Consider the following 27,315-nt stretch of genomic DNA (forward strand, 5'->3'; position numbering starts at 1 on the left):
CAACGGGACCAAAAGTAAGAGTCCGTGGCGCATCATGAAGCGGAGCCTAAGTGTTCGTCGAGGCCGCGCAAGCACTTTTTCGTTTTTTCTACTTCTGTTATCCGGCTTGGAGTGGGTCAATCATCTATGCAGACACATTGACTGAGATTATTGAATTGTTAGACGCAAATCTCCAAGTGCACAGATTCCAAGCTACTTAGCTACTCCATGACCGCGGTAGGGTCACAGGCACAGATTTTCTTTGTCCGCACAGTGCCTGACGTTCCGTGGTACACAGCCCGGATGTCGCGTGCATGCGATTGGCGAGGTTCTTCCCTAGCGTCCCAGCCCTGATGGAAACACGCCTCCAGGGACCGAGCTACCTGGGGGTTCGACGTTTTTGCCGAGAGGCAGTCTCGTCCTTTCTGATTGATCCTACTGTTTGAGATCCACATTTATACATATGTAATCCGATTTAGCTCCATCACCATTTGACTTCGAGGCACCCCAACTGACTATGGCTTGCAAGAATATTCCTAACACTACGCTACTCCGATTCTGCTCATCTGTTTCACCTCACCAAGCGAAATGTTGAAAATCTTGGTTGGAGCGTGTGATGCATGGGCACCCGGCTTGTTCCAATTGGCTAGCGGATAAGGCTTTGTGCCTCGGTCCCACAGTATTATTTTTAGATCTATTTCCGTCTAGATATTCAACGCCAGTGGAGTTTCATCGCTAATAAACTACTCCGTATCTCCCATCAAAGCAGACTGCATGACGGGATTTATCTTTGCCGAGATGTGTAACTGGGTTGTTCGAGATGGGAATCTTGATCAACCGTTCCAAGGTTTCCATGAAGACGAATGACTGCATTGAGGACTAACTTGGAATCAGACCATTCAAGACGGGTTGAGATATTCTCTGTATCCCCACAGATTGCCCACCAGGTCAAATCAGATTACTTTGGTCAATTGCGACAAACTGGACGGGAATTGCTGATCAGGCTTCTCGGGCCCCACTGGTGATCATCAGGCATCCATATTCACAAAGTCTATTTGTTGTCAGAGAACATTTGAAATCGTAACGGTACAGAATCAGAATTGACTTGGACATTGCATTTCAGCTGTGTTTCAAGAGTCCTATCTGTGTTACATTTAAGCTCATAGGACCTTCGGTCCCGGTCTGGAAGTACATCTAGGCAATGACAAATGAGCTACCGCGCCAAGCAACGGGAACAGATAAATTCGTAATCTTATTTCAGATTCCAAGGTTAAAGTGAGTTAATATTAAGCATGATCTGGTGGCTGAGTACGGGTAGACTTAGGCGCTCATTATAACATTCTTTTGAGAATAGTTTCTCAAGTGCGGCCACGAGTGAAGCCCTGGCACCCGCCTGCGGGCAAAAATATATATTGACCAGCCACCCGGGTCTTCCGATGATGGGGACGTTTCCCTTAGGTAGAAGCTTAAGGTCTGGACTTTAGTTTGAGCCTGGCTCCAGGGCAAGAATCCAAATCCTCGCCTTTAGAATATATATACAGTATGTATACATATATGTAGCCGTACCTACATGAAAATATTCAAGTTGGTATATCTAGCATTGCTCAATTGTGTATATATATGGATGTTCCAACCTTGGTGTTATAAACATGGGCAGAGTGATTCAAATATGCCTTAGGTAGACTTCACGTAATGCTGGAAACCATGTCACATGCATAGACAAGCAACTCTTGAGACAACGGCCGTGGACGTCATACTACATAGAGGCTAGCCCTACAGTCTATTAATTCTACTGCCGAGGTCCCGGTCTAGACCAATACAAGTGGGCATAATCAGTCGCAATGGGTGGATATATTTTGGTTCCTAAAGACATGCCGTGGTGGAGTAGCCAAAGCAGGAAAAACTGCAATTCTTCTAACACCAAGACGAGGCCCACGAGGAATATCGACAATTGACCGGTCTGTTGAAATGGTATGGAATTTGGTGTGTATGAGTCAGATACACAGTGGGAGAGCGACGCTGCACGACCAGACAGATATCATGCATGCGCCAGGTGCCAGAGAAAATGAGAAATCACAGAGACGCCCCCAATTCCTTTTGGAGAGAAAAACAAGAGGCATCTCTTTCCCAGTTGGATACCGACACGAGTGAAACGGAAAAAAGGTAATTTTTTGATTCATAGGGCTTTGGATATGGGCCCTGTCTTCTCCCACGAATAGAACGTTATCAAACCGCCAACTCCATCACCTCATATCAACATCGGCTCGTTCCGTCGACTTTTCCTTGCCTGACCGACCGTCCGCGCGAAGAAAGGGAATCGCCACTAGATACAGGTTTTGCCGTTTAGATGTTGGAGGGGTAGAGCATGACGCGGACGGTGGCACCGAAGGTCTTGGGGGGGAGGTTGTTGCGGAACTTGGCGCGCACAACACCGGAGTTGCCTGGGCCTTGTTAGAATTTCGAGAAAAGAGTAGACTTGTAGATTCATCACATACCGTGAGGGCGGGTAACCTTGCCCCAGATCACCCGGATGTTGGAGCCACGGACCTCACGCTTGGCCCGGTAGACGAAAGCGACCTTCTTGCCAAGGTAGAACTGAGCAGCCTTGGAGTCCTCGACACCCTCGATCTTAACCAAGCTGTTCAACACAATCAGATTCCATTCTTCCATTCGATCATTTCGTTGTGCGTGGGGGGTATGTACCTGGTGTTGGGGTTCTGGGTGTGCTTGGCGCGCTGGTAGCTCAGGTGGCGACCCCTAAAAAATTCCGTATTAATCTTCCATTCAAAATCGTATGCTGTTTGTGTGCAATCTGTGTGTGGTGGATAGCGGGTAGTATGTGGTGCGTGATTTCGTGGTGTTCCAAGTCCATCGAGATTCCTTATGTCCTTGCTGATCGAACCACTTTCGAAATGGTGCATGCATGTCTAACGTGATGGCGAAAGATGATAACTTACTTAACGTAAACTAGGAAGAGAAAAGGGGTTAGCATAACATATTCATTTCGATCGGATCTCCATCCATCTTGATGCGCTCGGTTGTTGAACGGGTTCTTCGAGACAGATAACGGAGTTCATGGGGGCGCACTCACGGCGGTGACCTTGTTCCGAAGGCATGTTGACGGCTTTTTCTCTGAGCAGCGGGCGAGGAGGAGAAGTCGAAGAAATGACCCGCAAGAGATCAGAAGTCGTTGCCGGTTGTCGTGGATGTCGTCGCTTCGATAGAGTCGAGCGCACAATCAATTTGCAAGGTGTGGTGGCTGACTTTCGCCCTAGTCCCAATTAGGATCTTAGCGACAGGGTAAGCGAGATCCCGTGACTCCACACACTAGGCTAGAACTGGATCCATGGATTCCTCAGGAACAAACGCAAGATCTGTATCTCCGGGATCCGTAATTCCTCGATCACATAAGCAGTACTCTTTCAATCACATGACTATCCCACCTGATCCCACCCCACCGCTTTCAGCTATTCTGCCCAGGTCGGGCTACAGTAGTCCGGCCCGGTTTGTCCAAGTCGGGGGCTGGATGCATATCGCTGACAAACTTCACCATGACGACACTATACTTCAACCTAGTTTTGAGCTCCAGCTTCAGTGGGAATCGGTTAATGTGAAGATTCTATCGGCTTTTGACCAGGTGGACTAATAAATTAGTTGATATTATGTGTCAATTCCGAAGCATTGGTGTTCCACCTCATCTATAGTGACGGATATCACTACTCCGGCGTGCCACAGACCGAAAGCACTGATTGGGAAAACCAAAGCCATCCGCCCTTCTGCCCCACCATTTTAGCTGGGATGATTCGCATCTTTCGTGCGAGTCAGCCATTACGGTAAGCTTGTCATTAAAACGATACACCCTGTACCGACTTAGTCGGATCTTATACATGGGCCACGGTTAATATGTCCCGAATCCGGCGTTCACTGGACCGAGCGCTTAGATCGGTGCCCCGGAGTTACTGCGACTCACGGGAAAATAGAATCCGTCTGGTATGAGAGATGACAAATGCGCCGATCTCCCTCACTCCACGATTTGGGTCACCGGGGGGCTTATCAGGATACCGTTTTACAATTCTTTACAAGGTATGATGAAATACTTGAGAAGACATGCAATCAAGATTTTATTCCACATTAGGAACACGAAAGTAGGCAATAAGATCTGAGTTAAAACTGCATTGATCAAAATCCCGTGATTCATAAACTTTGTGGAGTTGTGCTACAAGGGTTCCCTGCAACATTCCACACACTGGTCTGATAGGGTGGTTTCTGCTGTACCTTGTAAAGTCGCAGCCACCAAAGAAAGAAGGGAAATCTCCACTTCTGAGTGCATCGCTGACCGCATTATGTCTGTGATAGCCATTTTTTCTCATGTATCATAGGCTTTCATAATCAGGGCCACGTACTCCACCCTAAATTCAGGCTGTTTGGAACCGTGTCTAACGGGGGGAATCAGTAATCAAATCACGTCACCGTATGTATGAGCTTATCAGATGACCTGTTTCTTTCGTTTTCTTTTTCAGCCTTGGCTTCTAGAATGTCCATTTGAATTTAGATCCTTGAAGGTTATTTTGGTCGTACATAACTTTCAGCCCCAGGACAGCCCCAAGAACTTCCGTGTGATATGAAGTTTGTAGGGGCCAGAGCATCCAGAGAAAAGAGAGGAAAGAGTAAAGAAGGAGATGTGAATGCGGGTCGTGTCCTCTTTTATGTAGTGACCAAATGGATAGCGAAAGTGGCCGACGACACGGAGCCGGAGTTAAAGTATCTGCAATGCTGACTCGCTACGAGGTAATCCCATGAACCTACTGCTTATATAGGCAAAAAGAGGGTGAAAAGCCCCGTCTTAGCCCCGAAGTCCATGACCAAAGCAGTAATCTTAATACCTGAAGGTCATTGAAACATAAAATACCCAGACATTCAAAATTGCCCCACCGAAAGCTCATGGTCGACGCATTGAAAAGTACCTGCTCCGCCGGAACCTGTTGGATCTGTTCCCTCCCAACAACTTTCCAATCTTAATTTTCCTCCTTTTCCCATATCTCTCTCTGTGTCATTATTCCCTTCCCTGTTCATTTTACTTATACCCAGTTGTGTTGTGTGGAAAGATGGCCAGTATGATCAACCAGACCGATGAGCGCCAAAGTGCTGGGTGAGTGCCCCTACTCTGACATCACCTTTCCCCCTCTCTCTCCGGCAGCGGAAGCGTGCCGGCTACACCTCAACTTCACCCCTACCGAATTGTCGCTCTCTGAACGAGCGCACGCTGCTATCTCTTCTCGACTTTTTTTTTTTTCTCCTGCCATCCTTGCTCTGGTCACTTTTCCTAGACTCGCCTCATCTCAATCTTACCCCCCCGCTTGAACCCCTCCATCGGCCATTATCCTCTGCAAATTTTGCGCTCGTCAAGCTGAGCCGTTTTCGACTGACAATGGCTTCCCAACGTAGCACCATCGAATTGAAAGATGACACCATTATTGTGGTTCTCGGAGCCTCGGGCGATCTCGCCAAAAAGAAGACGGTTTGTGTCTCGTTGAAATATCTAGCTTGGGTGACTCAGGACTAATTCATTTGCCAGTTCCCCGCACTATTCGGTCTCGTATGTGCTCGATAACCCATGGAAGTCCGCCAATTCTGGAGCTCAACTAATCTCCTCTAATTTTAGTTCCGGAACAAGTTCCTCCCCAAGGATATTAAAATCGTCGGATATGCGCGGACGAAGATGGACCACGAAGAATACCTGAAGCGCGTGCGCTCGTACATCAAGGTTCCCACAAAGGAGATCGAGGAGCAATTAGATCAGTTCTGCAAGCTGTGCACCTACGTTTCCGGCCAGTACGATCAGGATGATTCGTTCATCGAGCTTAACAAGCACCTCGAGGAGGTCGAGAAGGGCCGACAAAGCAAGGAGCAGAACCGTGTCTTTTACATGGCTCTGCCCCCGAGTGTCTTCATTACCGTTTCCGAGCAATTGAAGCGCAACTGCTACCCTAAGACTGGTCTTGCCCGCATCATAGTGAGTTTTGAGAACTCGGTTTCTACCGAGGTACATTTTGGCCCAGCTGGCAGGAGGTGCTAATACCCTATTCTCACCATAGGTCGAGAAGCCCTTCGGTAAGGATCTGCAGAGCTCGCGCGACCTCCAGAAGGCCCTGGAGCCCAACTGGAAGGAGGAAGAGATCTTCCGTATCGATCATTACCTGGGTAAGGAGATGGTCAAGAACATTCTCATCCTGCGATTCGGCAACGAGTTCTTCAATGCTACATGGAACCGTCACCACATCGACAATGTCCAGGTAGGTGCCGAGATGGACTAAACCATATAAGATAAACTTGACTAATCCCTGTGCAGATCACATTTAAAGAGCCCTTCGGTACCGAGGGCCGTGGAGGTTACTTCGACGAGTTCGGCATCATCCGTGATGTTATGCAGAACCGTATGTTACTATGTATTCAGATGCCACCATGATACTCCATGATACTAACCAATACCAGACCTTCTGCAGGTCCTCACCCTCCTTGCTATGGAGCGCCCCATCTCCTTCTCCTCAGAGGATATCCGTGACGAGAAGGTCCGTGTCCTCCGTGCCATGGATGCCATTGAGCCCAAGAATGTCATTATTGGCCAGTATGGCCGCTCCCTTGACGGCAGCAAGCCTGGATACCTGGAGGACGACACTGTGCCCAAGGAGTCGCGTTGCCCAACCTTCTGTGCCCTTGTTGCCTATATTAAGAACGAGCGTTGGGATGGTGTTCCCTTCATCCTGAAGGCCGGTAAAGGTATGTATTGACTGCAGATGACCTCACTCTCAGCGAAAGTATTGACCATTCTCTAGCCCTTAACGAGCAGAAGACCGAGGTCCGCATCCAGTTCAAGGACGTCACTTCCGGTATCTTCAAGGATATTCCTCGTAACGAGCTTGTCATCCGTGTCCAGCCCAACGAGTCCGTCTATATTAAGATGAACTCCAAGCTGCCCGGCCTGTCCATGCAGACAGTAGTGACCGAGCTGGACTTGACCTACCGCCGCCGTTTCTCTGACCTCAAGATCCCCGAGGCTTACGAGTCCTTGATTCTTGATGCTTTCAAGGGTGACCACTCTAACTTTGTTCGTGACGATGAGTTGGATGCCAGTTGGCGCATGTTTAGTCCGCTCCTGCACTACCTGGACGACAACAAGGAGATCATCCCCATGGAATACCCATACGGTATGTTTTCCGCATCAATCAGCAGCCGACACCCTTGCTAACCACTCTCCTCTAGGCTCTCGCGGTCCTGCTGTCCTCGACGACTTCACTGCCTCCTATGGCTATAAGTTCAGTGATGCCGCTGGTTACCAGTGGCCGGTGACCAACACCACCCCCAACCGTTTGTAGATGGTGGTTAATGTAGCAGTTTACGACGATACGGGTGGGCTATGAAGACGAACAAAATCCAATTATTTGATTTCCCCTCACTTCTGTTAGCAGGCCGGCCGGGCTGGCGGGAGTTGCGTCGTGATCTTGGGTTACCAAGCTTCATGATGCTAGAAATGGAGGCTCAGCAATGAAACAATGTTACGCAAACATGAAGCTTTTTTTATGTATTTCCGGCTTTCGTTTATTCCAAGGTGTCTGCATGTAATCCCGGAATAACTCTGAATTTTCTCTGATACTCCGGTGCTCCCGCTTATTTCCCTAGTCAATGTTTGCGTATAGCTTATCCACTTAATCCCCGGGCTCCAGTCCACCACGTACGCCATGCAATTTCGTTCTATAAATGGCTCCATTACTCAGCAAGCCAATCACGTCTCTCTATTACTCCCCAAGCTTCATACTCCTGCGAAATCTACTAAATTAATGACTAACACGTCATGTTATATGGCAGAAAATGTTTGCTGTAATTGAAAGGCAATATTGATTACCCCGGTTTCTCATCTTGGAACCCAAACCGGTCATTAGTCGTCGCAGCCCCTGGCGGGTCTCGCACGATAAGACCGGGGGCCCGCATAAACAGCGCTCAGGCCAGGTCCTTTTTTCTCCCGTCCGCTTCGCTTGCGCCCCAGAAATACGACATCCCAGAATCCAATTTCTACGTCCTTTATCTTTGCCCCAATTGAGCGCCTCATTCGCATACGCATTTACCTCACCCTCTACTACCCACGCCGGAACGGGAGCACCACGCAACCCAACCCAACCCGCGCAAAGATTGGCACCCCTCGGCCGCGCATGTCCAAGTCTCGTGCGGTACATCCAGTCCAAGAATTCACGACCGTAGGCCAGAATTGAAAGACACCGATCAATCTTACCCCCTAGACGACAAAACGAGTTCGATTACCACGTTGCTTCCGTTCCGTTCAACCCACCCGCATCGGGCACAACGCGCCAACCAGTCCCAATCCCAATCCCCGGATTATTTCGCCTGATAGAGGGGGTCAGGCTACCTTTGAGCTGCACTCGACAACGCGCACGGGATCATATACGATCAGATTGGGTCTATCCCCGGAGGAGCTGAGCACATGCTAGTGCGCGCACAAGATGCCGCAGGCCGCACGATGGGCTGGAACTCCCTCTATTAAGGGAAAGTCGGAGTCAACGCGCATGATGCTGTTAACATTTAGTTTGGTGGGATTACAGTGCGTTCCCCCTACGTTTGGTTTGGTTAAGGAGGGTCTGGTGGATTTGGTATACTGAGTTGTGGCTGACTGGGCTTATGGCAGGTTTACTTGGGGTACTGAAATGACCTGTAAGTATAGGCGAGACCCTGGATGTATGTTGGAACTTGAGCTGATGCGTTTTTTTTTCTTTTTAATTCCAGATTGCACGCCCTATCTTCTTCAGCTCGGTTTGACAAAGTCGAAAACATCGTTGGTGTGGATTGCTGGGCCGCTGTCTGGATTGATTATTCAACCTCTTATTGGTGTGATTGCAGATCGGTCACGGTCTAAATGGGGTCGGCGCAGACCGTTTATGGTGTTTGGGTCTTTTGTTGTGGCGCTTTGTCTGATCGTACTGGGATGGACGGCGGAGATTGTGGGGTTATTTGTTACGGATCCAGAAAAGGTACCGATGCTATTTTATAAATTGATCTGTGGGGCTGGAGGCTAACTGTTTTGGTTGCAGGCTAAGAATATTACTATCGCACTAGCTGTTTCAAGTATCTATGCTGTGGATTTCTCTATCAACGTTGGTAAGTGGGGAATAGATTTGACTAAGATCACTGCTCATCCGTTCTTAGTACAAGCATGTTGTCGCAGTCTTATTGTCGATACATTGCCGATTCCATTGCAACAAGCTGGGTCCGCCTGGGGTATGTTTCGATTTTACCGTGTTGAAGAGAGTATTTCTAATGATCTATAGCGGGCCGGATGTGTGCTATTGGCCAACTCATTAGCTATGTGATCGGCTCAATTAACACTGTCAGCATTTTTGGAAGTCTTTTCGGAGATACGCAGTTCAAGCAGATGACCGTTATTGCCGCATTTTCGTTGGTCGCTGCTGTGGCTGTAACTTCATACTCGGTGAAAGAGCGCGTTCTGATTTCTGCGAGGTGAGTAATCTCTCCATGTTGCAAGTTTCCGGCACTAAAGTTTGCTCGACAGGGATTCCGAAGGCTCAGCTGGTGCAATTCAAGTGATTCAGCAGCTTTTCAAGACCACAATGGAACTGCCACCCCGTATCCAGGCTATCTGTTGGGCCCAGTTCTGGGCTTGGATCGGTACGTTGCAAATGTAGCAAACGACGAATCCTCTTGCTAACGAACCCAGGATGGTTCCCTTTCCTGTTCTACAGCACCACCTGGGTAGGCGAGACCTACTTCCGGTACGAAGTACCAAAAGACGAAATCACCAAGTCTACCGATATGCTCGGCGAAGTTGGTCGTGTGGGCAGTCTCTCACTCGTCGTCTTCTCATCCATCACCTTCATCAGCTCCGTCCTCCTTCCATTTTGCGTACAATCTCCTGACAACAAACGCTCCCGCTTCACACCCCGCCCCCCACCAGGCATGGCTGCCGTGCTAAAAGCCTTCACCGCAATCCGACCGGACCTCCAAACCGCCTGGTTCATCTCCCAGCTCATGTTCGCCGTAACCATGATTTTCGCCCCACTAGCCCACTCCCGTGCCTTCGCCACGACCCTAGTCGCAGTTTGCGGTATCCCTTGGGCAATCAGCGCCTGGGCCCCTTTCGCATTCATGGGCGTAGAAATCAACAAATTGACCATGAACGGTGCCTCAGCACCGGGTATCGCTGCATCATCCACCCGTGCCGGCGTGACGATGATCACATCAGCCAGTCTACGTGCCAACGCAGCAGCAGATACCGAGCTGGAAGTCCTGAGGCTAAACCACCGGGACTCGGATAGTGACAGCGACGAAGAGGATCCTTCGTCATTACACTCTAATATCCCGTCAACGGGAGAATTAACGGGCATTTACCTTGGTGTACTCAACGTGTACACTACGCTTCCGCAGTTCGTTGGCACGTTCATTAGCTGGATTGTCTTCACTATTCTTGAGCCTAGCGCCACGAAGCTTCCGAAGGATGCTGATGCGTCTGATGCTCAGTGGATGAATTTGGATAAAGACAAGCCTAATGCTATTGCCATTTGTCTTTTTATTGGGGCGTTGAGTGCGCTTGTCGCTGCTGAGGCTACAAGGCGGTTACGATACGTGTTATAAGCCCTCCAAGCTGAAGAGCGTATTTATAGATGCGTGGACATGATATGATTTTGACCATAAGATGCAAAGAAAAACTCAAAAGCTGTATACTCGAGGATCTGGTCAATTGTGAGCCTGTTCTAATGAAGAGGTAGCTCGGCGCCCGTTTTGTACAGTGGGGATCGCTTGGAGTCCTGGACGTGTGGCTTGAGATGTGCATATTAGATTTGATACCTATAATAATTCCTAATGACCATTCAATCAATCTCTAGGCTCTATCTGTAGCAGCACATTCCGTCTCATTCCATGTTTGAGATTGGTCACATTAGTATCAATCCCTGATCCATCAACGGCAGGTATATCCCGAGGCAAAATCCCGGCCATCTGGATATATATTGAAACATTATCTTTGAAACCCTCTAACCATGAATAGAACCTTGTCTCACAAAGTTGAATACACATTGGAACCCCAATGATATCCAGAAACCCCGAATAAACCCCTTACCCTAAGCACAGAAACCCTAAACCCCTAAGGAATTGACCGCAAGTATAGGTTGATTGATAATCATCGACCAGCGGAAAAGTGGGGCTGTGACGAAATGATGAAATATAATAGAACTTCTTCACGAGCTTAAATTTCGTCCCCCAACCCCTCACCAATTTCAAATCTTCTTCAATCTTCCAAACAATTACAACTTCACTCAAATAAAAATGGCTCCTAAAGTCCTTGTCGTTCTCACCTCCCATGACCAGATCCCTGGCGTCGGACCTACCGGCTGGTATTTGGTACGTTTAGCTACCCCGCCATAGCTCCGTCCGAGCTACCCCCTAGCAACAAGTCCATACCTACAAGACATTGAATTGACGGACCAAAATGCTAATTAATCTACTATCCAGCCCGAATTCGCTCATCCATGGGAAGTCCTTAATAAAAAGACTTCCTTGACCATTGCCTCCCCAAAGGGCGGAAAAGCCCCACTGGACCCCAACTCCGTGAAGATGTTCGAAGCAGACCCCGTGTCCAAGTCTTTCTTGCAAAACCAGGAGGCACTATGGAGCAACACGGAGAAGCTGGCCGATGTGGCTCCCCGCGCCGGAGAGTTTGATGCTATTTTCTACGTTGGTGGACATGGACGTATGTACACACCGCCATTCCAACCCATTCCATACCACGAGAAGAGTTGGAGGATTAGCAATTGCATGTGACTAATATCTGATGCAGCCATGTTCGATCTCACAACCGATCCAGTTTCCATTTCCCTCATCGAGACTTTCGCTGCGGCCAAGAAACCCGTTGCTGCGGTCTGCCACGGACCCTGTGTTTTCCTTAACACGAAGAACACATCCGGCGAGTCTCTTATTGCCGGTGCGGAGGTGACTGGATTCTCTAACTTGGAGGAGGACCAGGTGCAGCTTTCGGCTGCCATGCCTTTCATGTTGGAGACTGAGTTGCAGGCTAAGGGTGGTAAGTATGTTAAGGCTGATGAGCCTTGGGGACCTAAGGTCATTGTTGATAAGACGAACGGGATTGGAGGTGTTTTGATTACTGGACAGAATCCCGCTTCGGCTACTGGAGTTGGAGAGGCTATTCTCAAGGCTTTGGGGCTTTAAGTATCCTCTGAATATCACGTAATGGCAAGTGAAGCATTCACTCCTGATCCAATGTTTTCGCCTCTTTCCCTCTAGCTCCTCATCAGTCGAAACTACTTGCCCATCAAACACCGTATTCGTCTCCAAGCTGTGGCCAGAATAAAAGAAAGACAGGGACGCAATACATCAACAGTATGATAACAAAAACAATGATATCCTCCTAGTGAAGAAGAAAATGAGTACAGGATAGTAAGCGGACTGAGCGCAGAACAGAAGCTGAATGAATTTTCAGTTATCGTTAGGAGGAAAGAACTTTTCTAATAGAAAGTAGTCGGCCAGGGAATGATTTAACTCCAAAGTGGGATCAAGCCCAGGGCCCGAAAATAATGGGAGATTTTGGTCAGTTGCGAGCACGTCCATTATCTCAGAGCCAATACCCGTATCAACGGCAGATTCTCGTCCTTTCAACGCGTTGTTCAAATGCTCTAACTTGTTAAGTCCTTTTTGCCTCTCTTGGGTAACAAGAAAACAGGCAGTATCATAAGACTCCCGAGTCAATCCAGTATCGTATTGAGCAGTAACCTTTCGCAAGACTTCCAGAGCCTCTGTTAAAAGACACAAAGAGCGATCCGTGTCAATGACGAGACAGACACAAACAATCTGAAAGGGTATATTGATAACGTGCCACCAAGGAGAGGCAAGGTTAACAAGATTGCTCACAACTGACAGTGTATTCTTTGCCAAGTCCAATATTCTTCCCCGTGACACATCAGTCAATGGCCTGCGGAGCGCTCTAGCTCGACGAAAACAGCAAAGAGCAATATTGCATTTTAAAAGCTGGAGCATGGGTTGTGCCGGACTCAATACACAAAGGTCGGCGATTAGCGACTCCAGCTCCTCCGGCTCGAAATCAAATTGTCGACCCAGACGACAAGACATATAGCAAAGCTGAGTCTGGTCCTTGGTCCAGATTTCCTGAGGAAGCTCAGTGGACGCGCCACGCAACTCGACTTGGGATTTTCCACAGTCTGCTGACACCCATGTATTGAATAATTGCGCCACCCAGAAGATGCGACGACGTAAATTTGCCGGGCATGGGCTTCCAGATTGAGCTAATATCCAAGTCTTCGATGGCTCCAGGTGCAGTCTTGTTGTTTCGACCATATGCATCAATGTGCAACATGCCATCCACGTTGCCTGCGGAGTGCTTGTCGCACGGAGGTATATGACGCGCAGTAACCATCCAAGGACGTGATCAATTTCCGGACAAGGTAGCGAGCTTGACTGCTCTAGGGCAATTCGTATGCATTGTACCAGTCTAGTTTCATGGATGCCGGGCTTCCCCCCAAAAAGGCAGCCGAGAGCTGCGACACCACAGAGCATGGAGTCTCTCGAATCTTGAGATCCATTGTGCCAGAGCTTGGAGATAGCAGCGTCGACATATTCCCGATCCAGAAAGTTGTACACCGGGGCCACGTGCAAAAAGTAATCTGTAGTATACTCGTACATCTGATTGAGACTCAATATGTCCGTGAGGCGCAGTGATTGTGGGGCGGTTGTGGTTTCCCTATCAAGACCCAGATTCCATGCGTAGCAGCTCAAGCGGGGGGCCGATGCTGGATTTATTTTCAGTCCAAGCTGTCGGACGAATACAGCAGGAGAATTTGCTTCTATGAGGCGCAGCGCAGAGCTTTCCCCATCATCCTTATTAAGGCCAGCCACATCTTGAGAAACTGATCGTTTTTGGCTGTTTCGCTTGATTTTCTTTCGCTGTTCATATTCGCAGTTGTGATCGTTTGCCTCGCAATATGCGCATGGCAGTCCGCCGTCACACCTGCGTTTTCGCTGCCGACAAGAAATGCACGCTTTCTTTGAACGATGGGGATTAGGATCCGCAGACATGGTGGGTGACAAATATGTAGGAGATGCCAAAGTCACATTCCAAGCCGAGAAATTCCTATCAGAATGTGTCATGGACTTTGTTATGTAATTAAATTTGGAGCGCCCAGAGGGCTCGCTATCTGCTTCATTCTCGCTGGTTTAATGTTCACTGTGGAGGGAAGCTGCGACTGATCTAGAATTCAGAGTCTTCAGTTCTACATAAAGTGGTTGAGGCTTTTCAGATTCAGTCATGACGGACTTGAAAATCTGTGGACACTGGAGATTCCCCGGGGATTGGAGAAACTCCCGAGGTCGGACACTGTCTACAGTACCGAGGTCTTTCAAAGAATCTATACCCGTCAATGACAGGTGAAAAAGTGACATCCTTGGTCTATGTATGGGCTTAGGTGGTGCTCGGATATATCTTCAACTGCCTTTCCAAGGTTGATGACGGTGCGGCATTGATGCGGACCGCATCAGCGCCGCATCAGACCGCACGAATGCCGCAGATTCCCCCGTCCCTTCGAACGGCCTCGATCAGCAATAAAAGAATACTCCTAAGTCACAATGATGCCTTTAAATGTTGCAATGTGCCATTTACCACATTCATTAAAAACCCTTTATGGAAAGGTGTTAGCTGGCCATGACCGAAAACCACAGCATTTCCCGAGACGGGAGTCAGGATGAGGCTCAAACCAACACGACCCTCCAGCTTGAGATCATCTACCTCGACTTGAATTTTGACTCCGACCTACCTCAACCATCACCTTACAGCAGGCCCGACATCCCACCCCCAAATCTATCGAAATTGACCTCGCCTTACGACTGGTCCCCAGCACAAAAGTCAGTAGTGCTCGCGGTATCCTGCACCTCGACATGTTTTGCTTCATTTGCCGCGAGTTGCTACAGTCCCGGGGTCGAGCAGATGGCATCAGAGTGGAACATCGGTGAAGTCGCTTGTCTCGTGGGTATCACTACGTTTTGCTGCGGCTTCGCGGTTGGACCCATGTTCCTAGCTCCCTTCTCCGAAATCACTGGAAGAAAGCCTGTGTTCGTGGCTACTGCGATCCTGCTTGCTATTTGTCAGCTTTGCTGCGCCGTCACCAGGCTATATTCGGGGTAAGTTTCGAACATCATGGCGTTCGCAGAAATACATGTGCAAGTGAAGATCTAACCGTTCTTAGGATGCTTGTTGCCCGCCTTTTCGCTGGAGTGGGCGGCTCGACTTTCTCTACGATGGTCGGAGGCATTATCGCTGACATTTGCATGCCGAAGAATCGGAATATGCCCATGGCCTTGTTTTCTGTTGCTGCGATCTTTGGGACGGGACTGGGTCCGCTGGTGTGTGGGTTCATCGCGGAGTACACGACCTGGAGGTGGATCTTCTATATTCAAATCATCATTGCTGGAATGATTACCCTAGCTGTGATCTTCCTATTCAGAGAAACTCGCGGCCTGGTCATCCTTCGCGCCAAAGCAAAGAAACTGAATGAATGGTATGATGCCCTTGAAGCCAGCGGGTGCTACGGAGTTCGATTTCCCACCGAGGAGAAATCAGTCAGAATCCGATGGAGGATTGCTGGAGATGAGGAGCGAGCCGGTCTTTCGGAAATGTTATGGACATCAACGACGCGTCCGTTTCATCTGTTATTCACCGAACCCGTCGTCTTCTTCTTCTCGCTGTGGGCCGCGTTTAGCTGGTCTGTCCTATACATCAACCTGTCGGTGATCCCCCTGATATTCCAAGAGCACTATGGCTTTAGTCTGTCAGAGTCAGACTCTGTCTTCACTGCTACATGCGTGGGAAGCTTACTCGCGATGACCATATCTATCGTGCAAGACAACTTGGCTTCGCGCCGCAAAGGGTGGAACTCGGTTCCGGAACATAGACTATACTTCAGTTGTCTGCAGAGCATATTGCTTCCAATCGGGCTTTTTCTCTTTGGGTGGACATCGCAATTTTATGTCCATTGGATTGTGCCAGCTATAGCCGTGGCTATCGCGACTATGGGCATCTTCTCAATTTACCTGGCTGTGTTTAATTACCTTGCTGATACTTATCACCGGTATGCCAGCTCGGCACTTGCTGCGCAAAGCTTTTGTCGGAACATGATGGGTGGGGTATTCCCTCTGGTTTCCAAACAATTATTCACCAACCTGAAATTTGGTCCTGCGGCAAGCTTGCTAGGTGGTATTGGAGCGGCTTTGACGCTTGTTCCTTGGTTGCTTGTATTCTTTGGACCGAAAATTCGACGTGCGAGCAAGTTTGCTAGTGAAGCGATGGACTAAAATGGCATTTTCACAAACGATATAGACATAGACACATAAGCACCTGTGGTGAATGAAATACCAATTGGACATGATATAGTTCCAAACAATTAAATGTAGTTGGATTGACTAATATAACTAAATCTTAAGTAGACTAATATCATAGAACAAAACAAAGCGATTCGTATTTAGCGATCTGAATCAGCTTGGGGAATTCAGCAGCGAAAGGGGAATAGAGCAAGCAAAAGAGCAGATTGGATCTGCCCGGGGAATAAAGGTGTAAAGAAATAGGAAATAGAAACCGGTCTGTCCAGCCGGATCGTATGGAGAAGGTAGGGGCAGAACCAAAAGTAAATCACAGTCAAAAGATCCCGTCAATCGTATCATATCGCAGGGCTCCTTGTCGGACTTGTCTCTTGGATTCATGAGATGAGAGTGACATGACTTTAAATCGTGAGACGTGAGGATAGCAAGCACGAGAACAGACGGAAGTCTGGTCAAGAGGGGTGCGAATGATGAGGAAAGAGACGATAAGACACTAGGTTGGCCCAGGTGAAGGTAGTCTTATGGTTGAAGGTGAATGTGACTAAAAGAACAGGCTCTGTTAGAGTAGGCTGAATTAGCGGGCGGCCTCCATGTCGCCGGTGAGTTCGGCGACGCGGGCCTTGATGCGAGCAACACGAGATTCGATAGCTGGGTAGAATGTTAGTAGGACAACGAGATGATATGATCATGGTAGTACTTACTCTCTTCACCACTGGTGTCTCCCTCATCTGTACGTTCCGACTGGCTGGTGCGAGTATCGGGCTCCTCAGTCGGGAAAGCAGTGCGCTGGGCAGCGTTCTCGCGAATCTGCTTCCACCGGTCCTCAGATGCGTTCAGAGGGCTCACAGGCTTGATCTTCTCCTCGCGACCGTTGGTCGGGGTTTGGGGAAGTTCAGGCTCAGTTGCTGGGTTGGGAGTGACGGGTTCATCACCATCCTCGGGAACGAAAGCGGGCTGCTCAACCAGAGGACCCTGGTCGAACTTGGAGAACTCTTGGTCAGCGGCATCGCGCTCGTTGGTATCGACACGGGACAATGCGTCGTATTCAACAGCGCGGCGGGTCTGAGGCGGGCTACCGGTACCAAGAATCTGAGCGTGCTGCTTAGCCACGGGCTCGGGCTGCTGAGGCGTAGAGGGCTTGACGGGCTTCGGAATAGGGGCTTCCGTCACAGTGGACTGTTGGCCGGCAACGGGCTTCTTCTTGAGGACAGCCTTGGGGGGTGACTCCTTAACAGGGGCCCCTTGAGCAGCCTTGGCCTTGGCCTCGAGAGCCGCACGAGCAGCTGCCACGGCCGAGCTAGTGTCACTGACACCGACCTTCACAGGAGGCGAGTCGGTCTTCTTCTTGCTGACAAACATGCTCTTGAAGCCACCAGTGTTACCGGCCTTCTTCTTGAGCTTCTTGCTTTCATCGGCAGCAGTCTGGGTCTCAGACTCGGCGGGCTGCTCAACAACGACAGCCTGGGCATCCTTGGTATTCTCCTTGTCCTCCTCAGGGAAGGTCACGGCTTTAGCCAAAGTCTTCTTGGCTGGTTCAGGCGAGGGCGGCAGCGGAGTGCCCACGGCAGCAGTGTCCTTTGGAGGCGGCGGGGGTCCAGACTTAGATGTGCTGGGTGGAAGGGGAGCTGAAGGTGTCTCGGGCTTCTCCGTTGGCTCGGGAACATGCTCACCGGTGTCCCCAGACACGGCACCTGTTCCAGCGCGGCTGTTGTTAAGATAGGCAGTACGGAAAGTGTTCTTGTCGTAGTTGCTGGCCCACTTCATGGCCGATGAAGCCTCGTTCACAATACCCGGCTGGAGAGTAAGGACTGAGTTAGTCTTGGTCGAATAAGCGTCAGAACGCGATTGACCCCCGGCATCCTTTGCCTCGGCCTCTTGCTCACGATTCTTCTTCTGAAGAGCTGCAGCCGCGGCCTGAATTCGCTTGTGCTGGTCAGGACCAATGCTAGTCTTGCTCTGCTGAGCTTGGTTGTTAGCCCGCTTGTAGGAGTCTTCCACCGAGTCCACCTTCCTGGCAGAAGACTTTCGGCGACCGAGCTTAGTTCCCTTCCGACTGCCAAAGCTGAAGAAGCTCTTCTTCTCAACAATTTGTGCGCCTGCCTCCGGTTCAGGGGCAGCACCCTTGATCTGCTCCTCGAGAACCAGCCATTTGGTTTCCCGAATGACAGTTTCAAGGAGAGCACAGCGACCAAACACGGCCTTGCGCGAAGACGGCTCATCACCAGACAGACTGGTGATCCAGACCCACCAGAACGAATCATCCAAATCCAAAGTGTTAATGCTGGCCAGCTCAGCTGGCTCGAGGGCTGGTTCAGGGGCCAAAGCACGTCTGTGCGATTGAGAGCTCTGGCCGCGAGTAGCCGCGATCGGGGGAAGGACCTTGTCTGGCGGCAAGAGGAGACCAACCGGGGCCTTCAGGGGATTATCATCCGAGAAGCCGGACGACATAAAGTCTGCCCAGGATGGGGTTGTGGGACGTCCCAGATCACCACCCTGCGACCTAGGCGCCGTGTTGATGCTAGCAGCAGTGTCGGTCTTTGGGGCTGGAGCCTGCTTTTCTTCATCTTCCGGGTCCGACTCAATTGAACCACCAAATCCAATGTCCTCAAAACGGGACCATGACGCATCCCGCAAGCTAGTTGACTGCTTCGAGCTCGAAACACTTGACTCATTAGTCGATGAGATACATTTCAAAACACGCAGACACTCGTCGGTCAGCGCTTTAATCGGGTCCTCAAAGTTGGCGAACTCTTGCAGATGCCAGTGCTCGTCGCGGTATTCAAAGTTCTTTGCGCGGCGCAACAAAGAGAAGGGTGTGGGTGAGACGGTATCAACAATCATGACAACTTTAGTGGTCGTAACTTGGAGGAGAGTCGGGGTTTCTGGGGGATATTCGGTGGCCTCAACGAGTGACTGGAGGGAGATAGGTAGCGATGAGATACCAGTCACACCACGAGGCATTTCGGGGGAAAGAGAGCGCAAGTAAGCAAAGAATAAGTGGCTTGTCGCATCGGCGGCACTATGTCAACCAAAGTCAGGGTTTGTCCAAAAAGTATAATTGAAAGCATTCATACGCAGCCCAATTTTTATAGGAGGCTTCGAAGCCCTTTCCAGTATCGTGGTGCTCAAAGGCCCACCATCCGGCATAACGCGACAGCTTGCGGCCACCCAGACCATTGGATTTGCCGTGCGCCGCGATCGCTGCAAGAAGGTCGAAGAAATCGAAGATAATCTTGGAGCGAGCATCGGTGTCGACACTGATAGGGATGAAAGTTGCAAAAGCATCGCGGGCCCAATCCGAATCTATGGTCTTGTTTAGCGGATTTATTTTCCACCAAATTACAATTGGTGCACGTACCTTGTTCGCCAACCTTGAACAGCTCGTAGGCTTCCCAAGTAACGACACCGCCAGGCAATCTGCTCCAACACCATTTCAAAACACTGCAAAGAACCTGTGCCGTGAATTAGTGACCGCCCTACTGCCACCCCAGGATACAATCCTTACCATCGGCTCATTGAGCCGCAGCTCCTGCATCAAGGCATCTCCGCTGACCGGGGCACCCTGCTCGAAGGACTGATTGAAGTAATTTCGTATGAATGTACGGGCCGCACTAGGGTCAGAACTGGGACGGAAGGGAAGGAGCAAGAATGGGGTGTCGAGAGCTAAATTGAACGAATGATCAGCAATCCGAAGTATGCGCGTGGCAGCCGTAACACCACCACATGGTTGGAATGAAAATGTCAACCCACCTCGCGCCTTCAATTCCTGCGCACAGCCTCGAATGAGGTCTTGCACTTCCTCGGCGGCGACCTCTGTCCGTTGCCAGGCATCGGTCCATTTTGGCTTCGCGGGGGCTGGGTTCGCGGTGGTAGCTGGTTTGGCCTGCTTCTTAGTCGCGGTGGAGTCTTTACTCCGGAAGACGCGAGAAAAGAACGGCATTTCGGAAGATTCACGCGACCGCTAGGAAATCGAGGGGAGGTGTGCTCGGGCACGCGTGTCGGTTAGCTCCGTTAATTTTTTTTTTTCTTGAAGATCTGCGTCAACAAATAAACATTAGCGGATGGATTTCCAAAGGGTACTGCAGAAGACCGACAGATAATTTAACAATTGGAAGAAGTGAAGAGGAAAATAAGAGATTAACCCGGCCGGGATGTCCTGCAGCCCCGGAACAGGCTCAGGCAGAAAAAAAAAAAAAAAAAAGAAGGTAAACGATCTCCTTAGGACGGAGTCTGTGCTCTCTGCTAGAGAGGTAGGTAAGGGCAAAAGGGATCAACCAGTGAATCGAGATCAGAAGGAGAGAATAGCGAAGGAAAAACAGATCATTGACGGAAAACGTCAAGACGTGAAGGTGATGTTGGTGACTTCAGGGGTAAAAACGGGATTGAATCACACTAACCGTTGGGTCTCGACCGCCCCCCCTCTTTGTTGGGTTTTAGCAGTGTTTTGGTCCCTAATTGTTCAGGGTTTGGCTTTCTTGATCTGTAGTAGGAAATCTCTTGGAAGACTAAGAGCCCAACTACGAACCAAAGAATAGGGCGACGCGTACAATGTGCGACCTATACACATGTGAAGCAAAAGGTACTCTGCGGAATGGATGATACCGATGGCGATCATCATCTCAAAATTGACTTTGGCTCGATCCAGGATTTGGGGACGGGGAGGGTTCAGTGTTGGATCTACATTAACTGGAATTGTGTCATGACAACGAAGCTATCATATGTACCAATGACCTATAGCCATCTACTCGGTACTATAGTTGGGTACAATGGAGAGAAACGGATTGTACAGGTCCATTGGTGACGCGGGAACCAATCACGAAGCTGAACCCCATGGTTGGCTGGATGGGTCGTTCTATTGGAGGCTTGGCTTGGAATAAATACTGAAGATAGAGCATAAAGATATTTTTTTGGATCTACATACATCTATGGACTAGTTCAAGGTTCTTATAATCTCATCCGCGGTAGGAAGTACTCCAGGGTCCTGTAACGGCAACCCTGGAAGATGAAACGTGGGAACATCAAGTTTCAGGACGGGCCACTGGGACCTCTTATACTTATACTTATGCTTGAACATTGCACTAATAAACGGCGGGATGCAACTTGGATCGGGAAGCTTAGGCCAAGCCCCATATGGCCCCATTGATATCAGAACCGATTCAGCACTGACGTTCTCCTGCTGGTTTTAGTTTTTTTAGCCGCGAAACCCTGATCCTGCGGTGTTTGGACCAATGGCGGGGGGATCACGGGATCCACTGTGATAGACATACATGAGTTACATAAGCCAGTTATTAATAGCCCCTCAGCCTCAGGCCAACACATGGCTTACCTCATCCCCTCCTTTCCTTTTTCTTTCCCTCGATAATGAATGATTCTATCTTTAGAATCAACCTTTTCTGTCTGCATCGTCAATCAGCCCCCCCCATCAAGGTGTACTCCACGCTTTCGCATCCGTGGTTCCCTTTGAATCCTTCATCCCCACCATCTCTCATTCCTTCCTTTGTTTTATCGGATACCCACCGAGTCTTAGACATTGCCCTCGAGCTTTTGAATCCTGCAGCATCGCGCAATACTTCACAAACACACGGCTCTTGCTACATGTCCCACTTGCGCAGTGAAATATAGACCTTTATTCTCGAGTAATTTTGAGTCGCCTGTGCTGGTTGTAAAACTTGCCGTCCCGGACGAGGCGACTCCTTTTCCTGTACCATCACGCGCGTTTGGGGAATAGATCAAAATGGGTCGCAGAAAGATCGAGATCAAAGCCATCAAGGATGATCGCAATCGCTCAGTGTAAGTTGTGGGTACGTCCTCTCGTCTGATCGATGCTAATATCAGTTGTAGCACATTCCTGAAGCGAAAGGGTGGTCTGTTCAAGAAGGCGCATGAGTTGGCTGTTCTTTGTTCCGTCGACGTCGCGGTCATCATTTTTGGGCACAATAAGAAGCTTTATGAGTACTCATCATGCGACATGCACGAGGCTCTTGGGCGGTATCAATATGTAGGTGACACCTCTTGAATCAGTGGCAGGAGGCAATTGCTAAACAGTGTTACAGTTCGGTGGCCCTCATGAGCACAAAGGCCCAGATGATTTCTCCGGCAAGCGTGACGATGACGACGAGGAAGATGAGGATCACACACCGGCCCCCGAGGACATGCAAATTCCACAATCCCACACTGCCGTTCCCCCTCATCTCCACCAGTCCGGTTTCCAGCACGTTAATCATGCGCCCTCCGCGTCCCCTCCCATCCAGAACGGTCTCCCGACGCGACATGGCACCCCGCAATCGCAGATCTCTCGTCCCTCGTCTAGGAATACCCAGAATACACACGCTCGTCGCGTCAGCTCTAATCTTGGTCCGCATCACGGTACGCCGCCGCCACCCGCGGCGCAAAATGGCTATTACATGGCCAATCCATCCATGTACAATCCGAACGTTCACTCTGCCATGAATCAACCGCGCCCCGCACAGTACGCCCAATATGCCCATCCTCCAGGTCCTCAAGGAACACCTCCCCAAGGAATGCCCCATCCACATGGTCTACCTCAACAGATGCCTCAGCAACATTTCCAGCACGCACATGCCGTGACTTCACAGCAGATGGGAATGCCACCTGGATCACATGCGCCGGTGCAGCAGGTCACGCAGGCCTACATGGCGGACCAGGGGCGGGGGTCAATGCCTCCATCATTTGGTCCTGATACCCAGAAGCGCAACATGCCCGAGATCCCCGAGCGCTCAGATAATACGTCGGGTGGCCTAAAGCCAGATAGTCAATCACCGCCCCAGCCGAAATTTTTGTCCAAGTCTCGCAGCATTTTCACGCCCATTGACGACGGAGGATCTGTGCTAGCCCGCCATTTCGGAGCAGGTCCCTCTATGTACGAACCCCCCCGTGTGAACCAGAACATCAAGCCGGATACATCGCATGAGGACTCGAGCTCTAGAGCAGAGCTTGTGAATCCCGCTCCAGAGCCTCCGCGTCCACAATCGACCTCCTCAGTCCCGGAGATCAAGCCGGTCCAGCGAATGAATAGTGGCCAGATTCCATCCAAACGCCCGCAATTGAAGGTTCAGATTCCAAGTGAGAGCTCCGATCGGGGTAGTGCAACGGCCGACTCCTCTTCACGAGATTCTGCTGGCAACAAGACGACGCCCGCTCGAGGGAATGGCGAGAATCCTACGCCGGGTGGTGTGGTCCTGCCACCACCTTCACCGTCGGCCGGGGCGATTCTCAGTGCAGGCGCCCAAGGCCCTCCGAATCCGTTTGCTCGTCCACCACCACCAGTCACCCAGTCACAGAGCAATGCATTTGGCAATTCCATGAACAATGGCAATAACTCGAATAACATCGAGACGCCAATCTCTGCCCTCCCAAGCCGCTTTGTCTCGGATGCTCTCCTTCCGTCGCCGTCAAGTTTCTTCCCGGAATGGGGTTTTGGCCGTTCAGGACCAGACTCCAGCCTTCTGCCTAGTCCCCTCACCTTCCCGACGCCCGCATTACAAAGTGGACCAAGCTTTGCAAGAGAAGATGAACAGGATAAGAAGCGCAAGAGTCCAGACAGCGGGTCACAAGACGATGGCGCGAACAAAAAACCAAAAACTTAGGGCATCTATTTCTGCCTTCCAACTCAACTCCCTCTACCCTAGTCGATTACCTTCTCTCTTACTCCGATATCCCGGCTGATATCATTCACTCCTCCTCACTCATAACCTCTTTTCATTCTATGTTTCCATTTTCCTGATTTGGTTGAGTCCAGGATCTTTATGCTCTTATACCCCGGCTTTATACCTCTTCTTTTCTCAAGTGCTACTTCCCTTCTCATATTCTTTCTTTGATGGTTCCTGTTTCCTGAATTTGACTCCATATACTTCATTTTTTTCTTGGTTATCTACTGAAATTTCCCTTCTCTATGAATTTATCTGTTATGAATTTTTGTTCGTCGTGCTTGCTTGTCGGAAGTCGGCGTTGATCTGTTTCGTGTGCGTACGGATGATGTATATACAGTTTGACCTAGGATAGCAATGAATGTCCATCCAAAAGCAGCAATTTCCCGTGGACGTATTTGGATGTTATTATGTATGACGAGCAAACCTTTAAGGTCAGAGCTTATTCCCTTCCCAATTGACCATCTGGGATCCCCCAACATACCCAAAAAGAAAATGTAACACTCGAGCCCTGGTCCTTGTAATCACCGAATCAATACCGCAGATCCAACCACGGCTCTACAACCCGGACGACCCTCGGCGATTGAAGGTGGGGGGTAAAAACCAAACCCCGAACGCCGAGGGTGATCAAGTATAAAACGCCGTCATGACGGGTGAACCCCCGCTTCTCTTCTGCATCTTGATTCCCACAAGGTACACACGCCAAACAACCTTATTTACTTTATTTCTTCTCTACAATATACAATGACTCTCACCGGTAGCTGCATGTGTGGTGCTATCCACTACACCGCCGAAGGTTCGTATCATTGCATATGCAACCAAATCCACCAAAAAATAACTAACCGGATTCATTGCAGTGGACAAGTACCTCGCCGCTCTCTGCCATTGCACCGATTGCCAGAAGGTAACAGTCACAATGACCTGAAATACAAAAAATTACAAGATAATAACAAAAACAGTGGTCCGGAGGCGCATTCACATCAAACGCCGTCGTCCCCCGTAACAGCTTGAAGGTGACAAAAGGTGCGTGAAACATCAATTACAAATTTAAACCATCCTCTAACTCGGCTCAGGCACTCCAACCTCCTATGACGCCATCGGCAACAGCGGAAAAATCAACAAGCACTTCTTCTGCCCAACCTGCGGCTCAAGCCTCTACACCGAGTTGGAGGTTATGCCGGATATGACCTGCGTCAAGGCTGGTGGCTTGGATAATAAGGAGGCACACATGAACGGCAAGGTTGATATTGAGTTCTATGTCAAGGACCGGCCTAGTTACCTTGCTGCTGTTGAGGGTGCGAAGCAGGAGCCTATGTTTGGGTGATTGTGGAATGAGTGGATTGGATGGAGTAGGTCTGGTCCGGTGTTTGATTGTGGGGTTTGCTTGATAAGACGCTTGTGTGGGGGTGGGGTGGGTGGATCAAAGGCCGAAACTAGTTGCTGGGTTGATAATGGTAAATAGGATGAATTGATTGAAATCGATTGAGGATATTTGGTCCATCAAAACTTTCTGAAAGGTAGAACAGAATTAACCAGGTAAATGCCCACGGGTTTGGTGTTCTTAACTTGTTTAATTCAGCTGATGGCCTACTACAGGCCTTACAGGTCACCACACAACCTGTTATGCACATAGAAAAGTTGAAAAATTGAAAATCTTAGTATCTGTTGGGTCCTATTAAAAGATTTTAACTTTGCTATCTATGCGCGTCTCGTGAATGGTGTCGTAAATACATACATGGATCCCTCCAATTCACCTGCTTATCCAAAATTTCAAGTACATCCAATGGGCGTTACCAATTAACCACAAAGCTGCGAGCAGAGAGTAGTCCCTTTCGATCAAGTCGGTCCAGAATGCTCTCAATACAAGCAATATCCACCTCATACCCGACTCCACTCATTTTGAACGTTTGATAAGCCACCTTGAGTGGAAAGAAAGTAGACGCCGGACCGAAGAGCTCCATCTCATCCTGCAACAAAAACTCCACGCTCAAATGTATTTGTCTCGCAAGCACTATCATCAGTAGATCATTCTCAGCAAGACCCACATGGAGCCGTCTGGCAGATAGCGATTCCCGTAACAAGTCATGGGGAAGATAAGTAGCCAATTGCTTCATCTCTTTCATGCAGATAATTTTAAGGGCCCATAGATGCGTAAATGCATTCGCTATGGTGACGTTAGGATACCAGAAAGGGAGGGGTGTATCTTCAGCATCACCATGAGGCCAGTAGGGCGGAGAACCATCAACGAACAACGTTGTTTCCCAGTTATCCAGACGTAAAGCAAAATTAATGAAAAGATCCAGTACCTGACTGACCTCGGCGTGGTTCAGTTCCGGACTTTTGATGACCTTATCGGCCTGTTGTAGCAGCGATGGAAGTTTAACAGCCTCATTGAGGAGCTGCTGCATAAGTGAAGGGTCGAATATGGAGAAAGGCGTATCAATCCAAGCTGGTATAGCCAGGAAGACGGGTTGACGTTGGTAAATGGCTTGCATCGTCTGAAAGAGAGTGTCAGTATAACACCGTAAGCTTGAGAATATGTCGGCGCACGAACCAGAAGAGGACGAAAACCAACGAAAAGCTTATGAATAAATCCCTCTTTACATGCATCTGGGCCGTAGACATGAAATAGGAGTCCTGCAGCCTTGACATGCTCCGCTATAGCCGTAGCTGAGTCTGGCATCATCATCTTGGTAAATTAGTCAATGTAACTAAGGGCTGTTGTGTATGATAAACGCTTACCTCTGCCAAGGTTAAACACATGACCGTCGGTATCATTTCAAACTTCACACTAATACCGTTCACACCAAAGCTTTTCCGGAGTGTGTGTATAGCTTCGTGGTAGCTACTAGAGCAATCGGCGTTGGCCATATTAGGCCGCGATATTATCGTAGCTGCCAATGCTTTGACGGCTTTTGTGAGAACCAAACTGCCAGCATTCAGGCACGGAAGGATGGATAATACCTCCACCCAGGATCCACATATCCTAGGCTCCAAGTAATCTGAATTGTGTACGTTTGGCGTTCTTTCTTTTCCCGGAACATAACTTTGCACAATCAAGGCTGAGAGGTGATTGGCATCTGGCTGACTCGGGATTTGCCGAGGTATTGAAGGGGCTATATCTAAGATGGTCTGTACCTGTAGACGGGTCGGTTCTGTTGATTTTATCTCTGCATCTGCTTGGCCTCTTTTCCGTCTTGGCGTCGAAGTGTGGGGTAGAAAGGTCCAGTCTGATGGGTAGCCGTCACAT

General features: G+C 49.5%; 10 protein-coding genes across 10 annotated transcripts; 6 read left to right on the forward strand and 4 right to left on the reverse strand.

Annotated features, from left to right (window-relative positions):
* Positions 1 to 2,322: 2,322 nt before the first annotated feature.
* N7484_007182 (60S ribosomal protein eL33) lies at positions 2,323 to 3,095 on the reverse strand (the record flags this gene model as incomplete). Its single annotated transcript, XM_057117569.1, has 5 exons — positions 2,323 to 2,420; positions 2,475 to 2,617; positions 2,683 to 2,736; positions 2,937 to 2,946; positions 3,071 to 3,095. 5 exons carry the CDS (start codon positions 3,093 to 3,095, stop codon positions 2,323 to 2,325), a joined length of 330 nt encoding a protein of 109 aa, XP_056970604.1.
* A 1,956-nt stretch (positions 3,096 to 5,051) lies between these two features.
* Positions 5,052 to 7,549, forward strand: N7484_007183 (glucose-6-phosphate dehydrogenase). Its single transcript, XM_057117570.1, has 9 exons — positions 5,052 to 5,128; positions 5,425 to 5,497; positions 5,555 to 5,575; positions 5,642 to 5,992; positions 6,075 to 6,272; positions 6,329 to 6,413; positions 6,472 to 6,756; positions 6,813 to 7,184; positions 7,240 to 7,549. The coding sequence occupies exons 1-9, from the start codon at positions 5,085 to 5,087 to the stop codon at positions 7,350 to 7,352; spliced, it is 1,542 nt and encodes a 513-aa protein (XP_056970605.1). The 5' UTR covers positions 5,052 to 5,084; the 3' UTR covers positions 7,353 to 7,549.
* Positions 7,550 to 8,492: 943 nt separating this feature from the next.
* N7484_007184 (putative sucrose transporter) lies at positions 8,493 to 10,635 on the forward strand (the record flags this gene model as incomplete). The annotated part of the gene is made up of 7 exons (XM_057117571.1): positions 8,493 to 8,625; positions 8,773 to 9,017; positions 9,078 to 9,144; positions 9,193 to 9,264; positions 9,315 to 9,504; positions 9,557 to 9,672; positions 9,722 to 10,635. 7 exons carry the CDS (start codon positions 8,493 to 8,495, stop codon positions 10,633 to 10,635), a joined length of 1,737 nt encoding a protein of 578 aa, XP_056970606.1.
* Positions 10,636 to 11,325: 690 nt separating this feature from the next.
* Positions 11,326 to 12,225, forward strand: N7484_007185 (ThiJ/PfpI family protein; the record flags this gene model as incomplete). The annotated part of the gene is made up of 3 exons (XM_057117572.1): positions 11,326 to 11,400; positions 11,512 to 11,749; positions 11,837 to 12,225. The coding sequence occupies 3 exons, from the start codon at positions 11,326 to 11,328 to the stop codon at positions 12,223 to 12,225; spliced, it is 702 nt and encodes a 233-aa protein (XP_056970607.1).
* A 267-nt stretch (positions 12,226 to 12,492) lies between these two features.
* N7484_007186 (Zn(II)2Cys6 transcription factor) lies at positions 12,493 to 14,106 on the reverse strand (the record flags this gene model as incomplete). The annotated part of the gene is made up of 1 exon (XM_057117573.1): positions 12,493 to 14,106. The coding sequence occupies one exon, from the start codon at positions 14,104 to 14,106 to the stop codon at positions 12,493 to 12,495; it is 1,614 nt and encodes a 537-aa protein (XP_056970608.1).
* A 622-nt stretch (positions 14,107 to 14,728) lies between these two features.
* Positions 14,729 to 16,374, forward strand: N7484_007187 (MFS transporter; the record flags this gene model as incomplete). The annotated part of the gene is made up of 2 exons (XM_057117574.1): positions 14,729 to 15,204; positions 15,270 to 16,374. 2 exons carry the CDS (start codon positions 14,729 to 14,731, stop codon positions 16,372 to 16,374), a joined length of 1,581 nt encoding a protein of 526 aa, XP_056970609.1.
* Positions 16,375 to 16,972: 598 nt separating this feature from the next.
* On the reverse strand, positions 16,973 to 20,338 carry N7484_007188 (DUF1708 domain-containing protein; the record flags this gene model as incomplete). Its single annotated transcript, XM_057117575.1, has 6 exons — positions 16,973 to 17,046; positions 17,100 to 19,417; positions 19,473 to 19,701; positions 19,757 to 19,850; positions 19,904 to 20,061; positions 20,149 to 20,338. The coding sequence occupies 6 exons, from the start codon at positions 20,336 to 20,338 to the stop codon at positions 16,973 to 16,975; spliced, it is 3,063 nt and encodes a 1,020-aa protein (XP_056970610.1).
* Positions 20,339 to 22,132: 1,794 nt separating this feature from the next.
* Positions 22,133 to 24,005, forward strand: rlmA (SRF-type transcription factor RlmA; the record flags this gene model as incomplete). The annotated part of the gene is made up of 3 exons (XM_057117576.1): positions 22,133 to 22,188; positions 22,240 to 22,396; positions 22,452 to 24,005. 3 exons carry the CDS (start codon positions 22,133 to 22,135, stop codon positions 24,003 to 24,005), a joined length of 1,767 nt encoding a protein of 588 aa, XP_056970611.1.
* An 804-nt stretch (positions 24,006 to 24,809) lies between these two features.
* On the forward strand, positions 24,810 to 25,389 carry N7484_007190 (GFA family protein; the record flags this gene model as incomplete). Its single annotated transcript, XM_057117577.1, has 4 exons — positions 24,810 to 24,861; positions 24,923 to 24,969; positions 25,025 to 25,088; positions 25,139 to 25,389. The coding sequence occupies 4 exons, from the start codon at positions 24,810 to 24,812 to the stop codon at positions 25,387 to 25,389; spliced, it is 414 nt and encodes a 137-aa protein (XP_056970612.1).
* A 466-nt stretch (positions 25,390 to 25,855) lies between these two features.
* Positions 25,856 to 26,936, reverse strand: N7484_007191 (uncharacterized protein; the record flags this gene model as incomplete). The annotated part of the gene is made up of 2 exons (XM_057117578.1): positions 25,856 to 26,563; positions 26,808 to 26,936. 2 exons carry the CDS (start codon positions 26,934 to 26,936, stop codon positions 25,856 to 25,858), a joined length of 837 nt encoding a protein of 278 aa, XP_056970613.1.
* Between the last annotated feature and the right edge of the window lie 379 nt (positions 26,937 to 27,315).

The sequence above is a fragment of the Penicillium longicatenatum genome (assembly GCF_028827895.1).
Source record: "Penicillium longicatenatum strain IBT 33135 chromosome Unknown contig_4_segment0_segment0, whole genome shotgun sequence".
Classification (NCBI taxonomy): Eukaryota; Fungi; Ascomycota; class Eurotiomycetes; order Eurotiales; family Aspergillaceae; genus Penicillium; species Penicillium longicatenatum.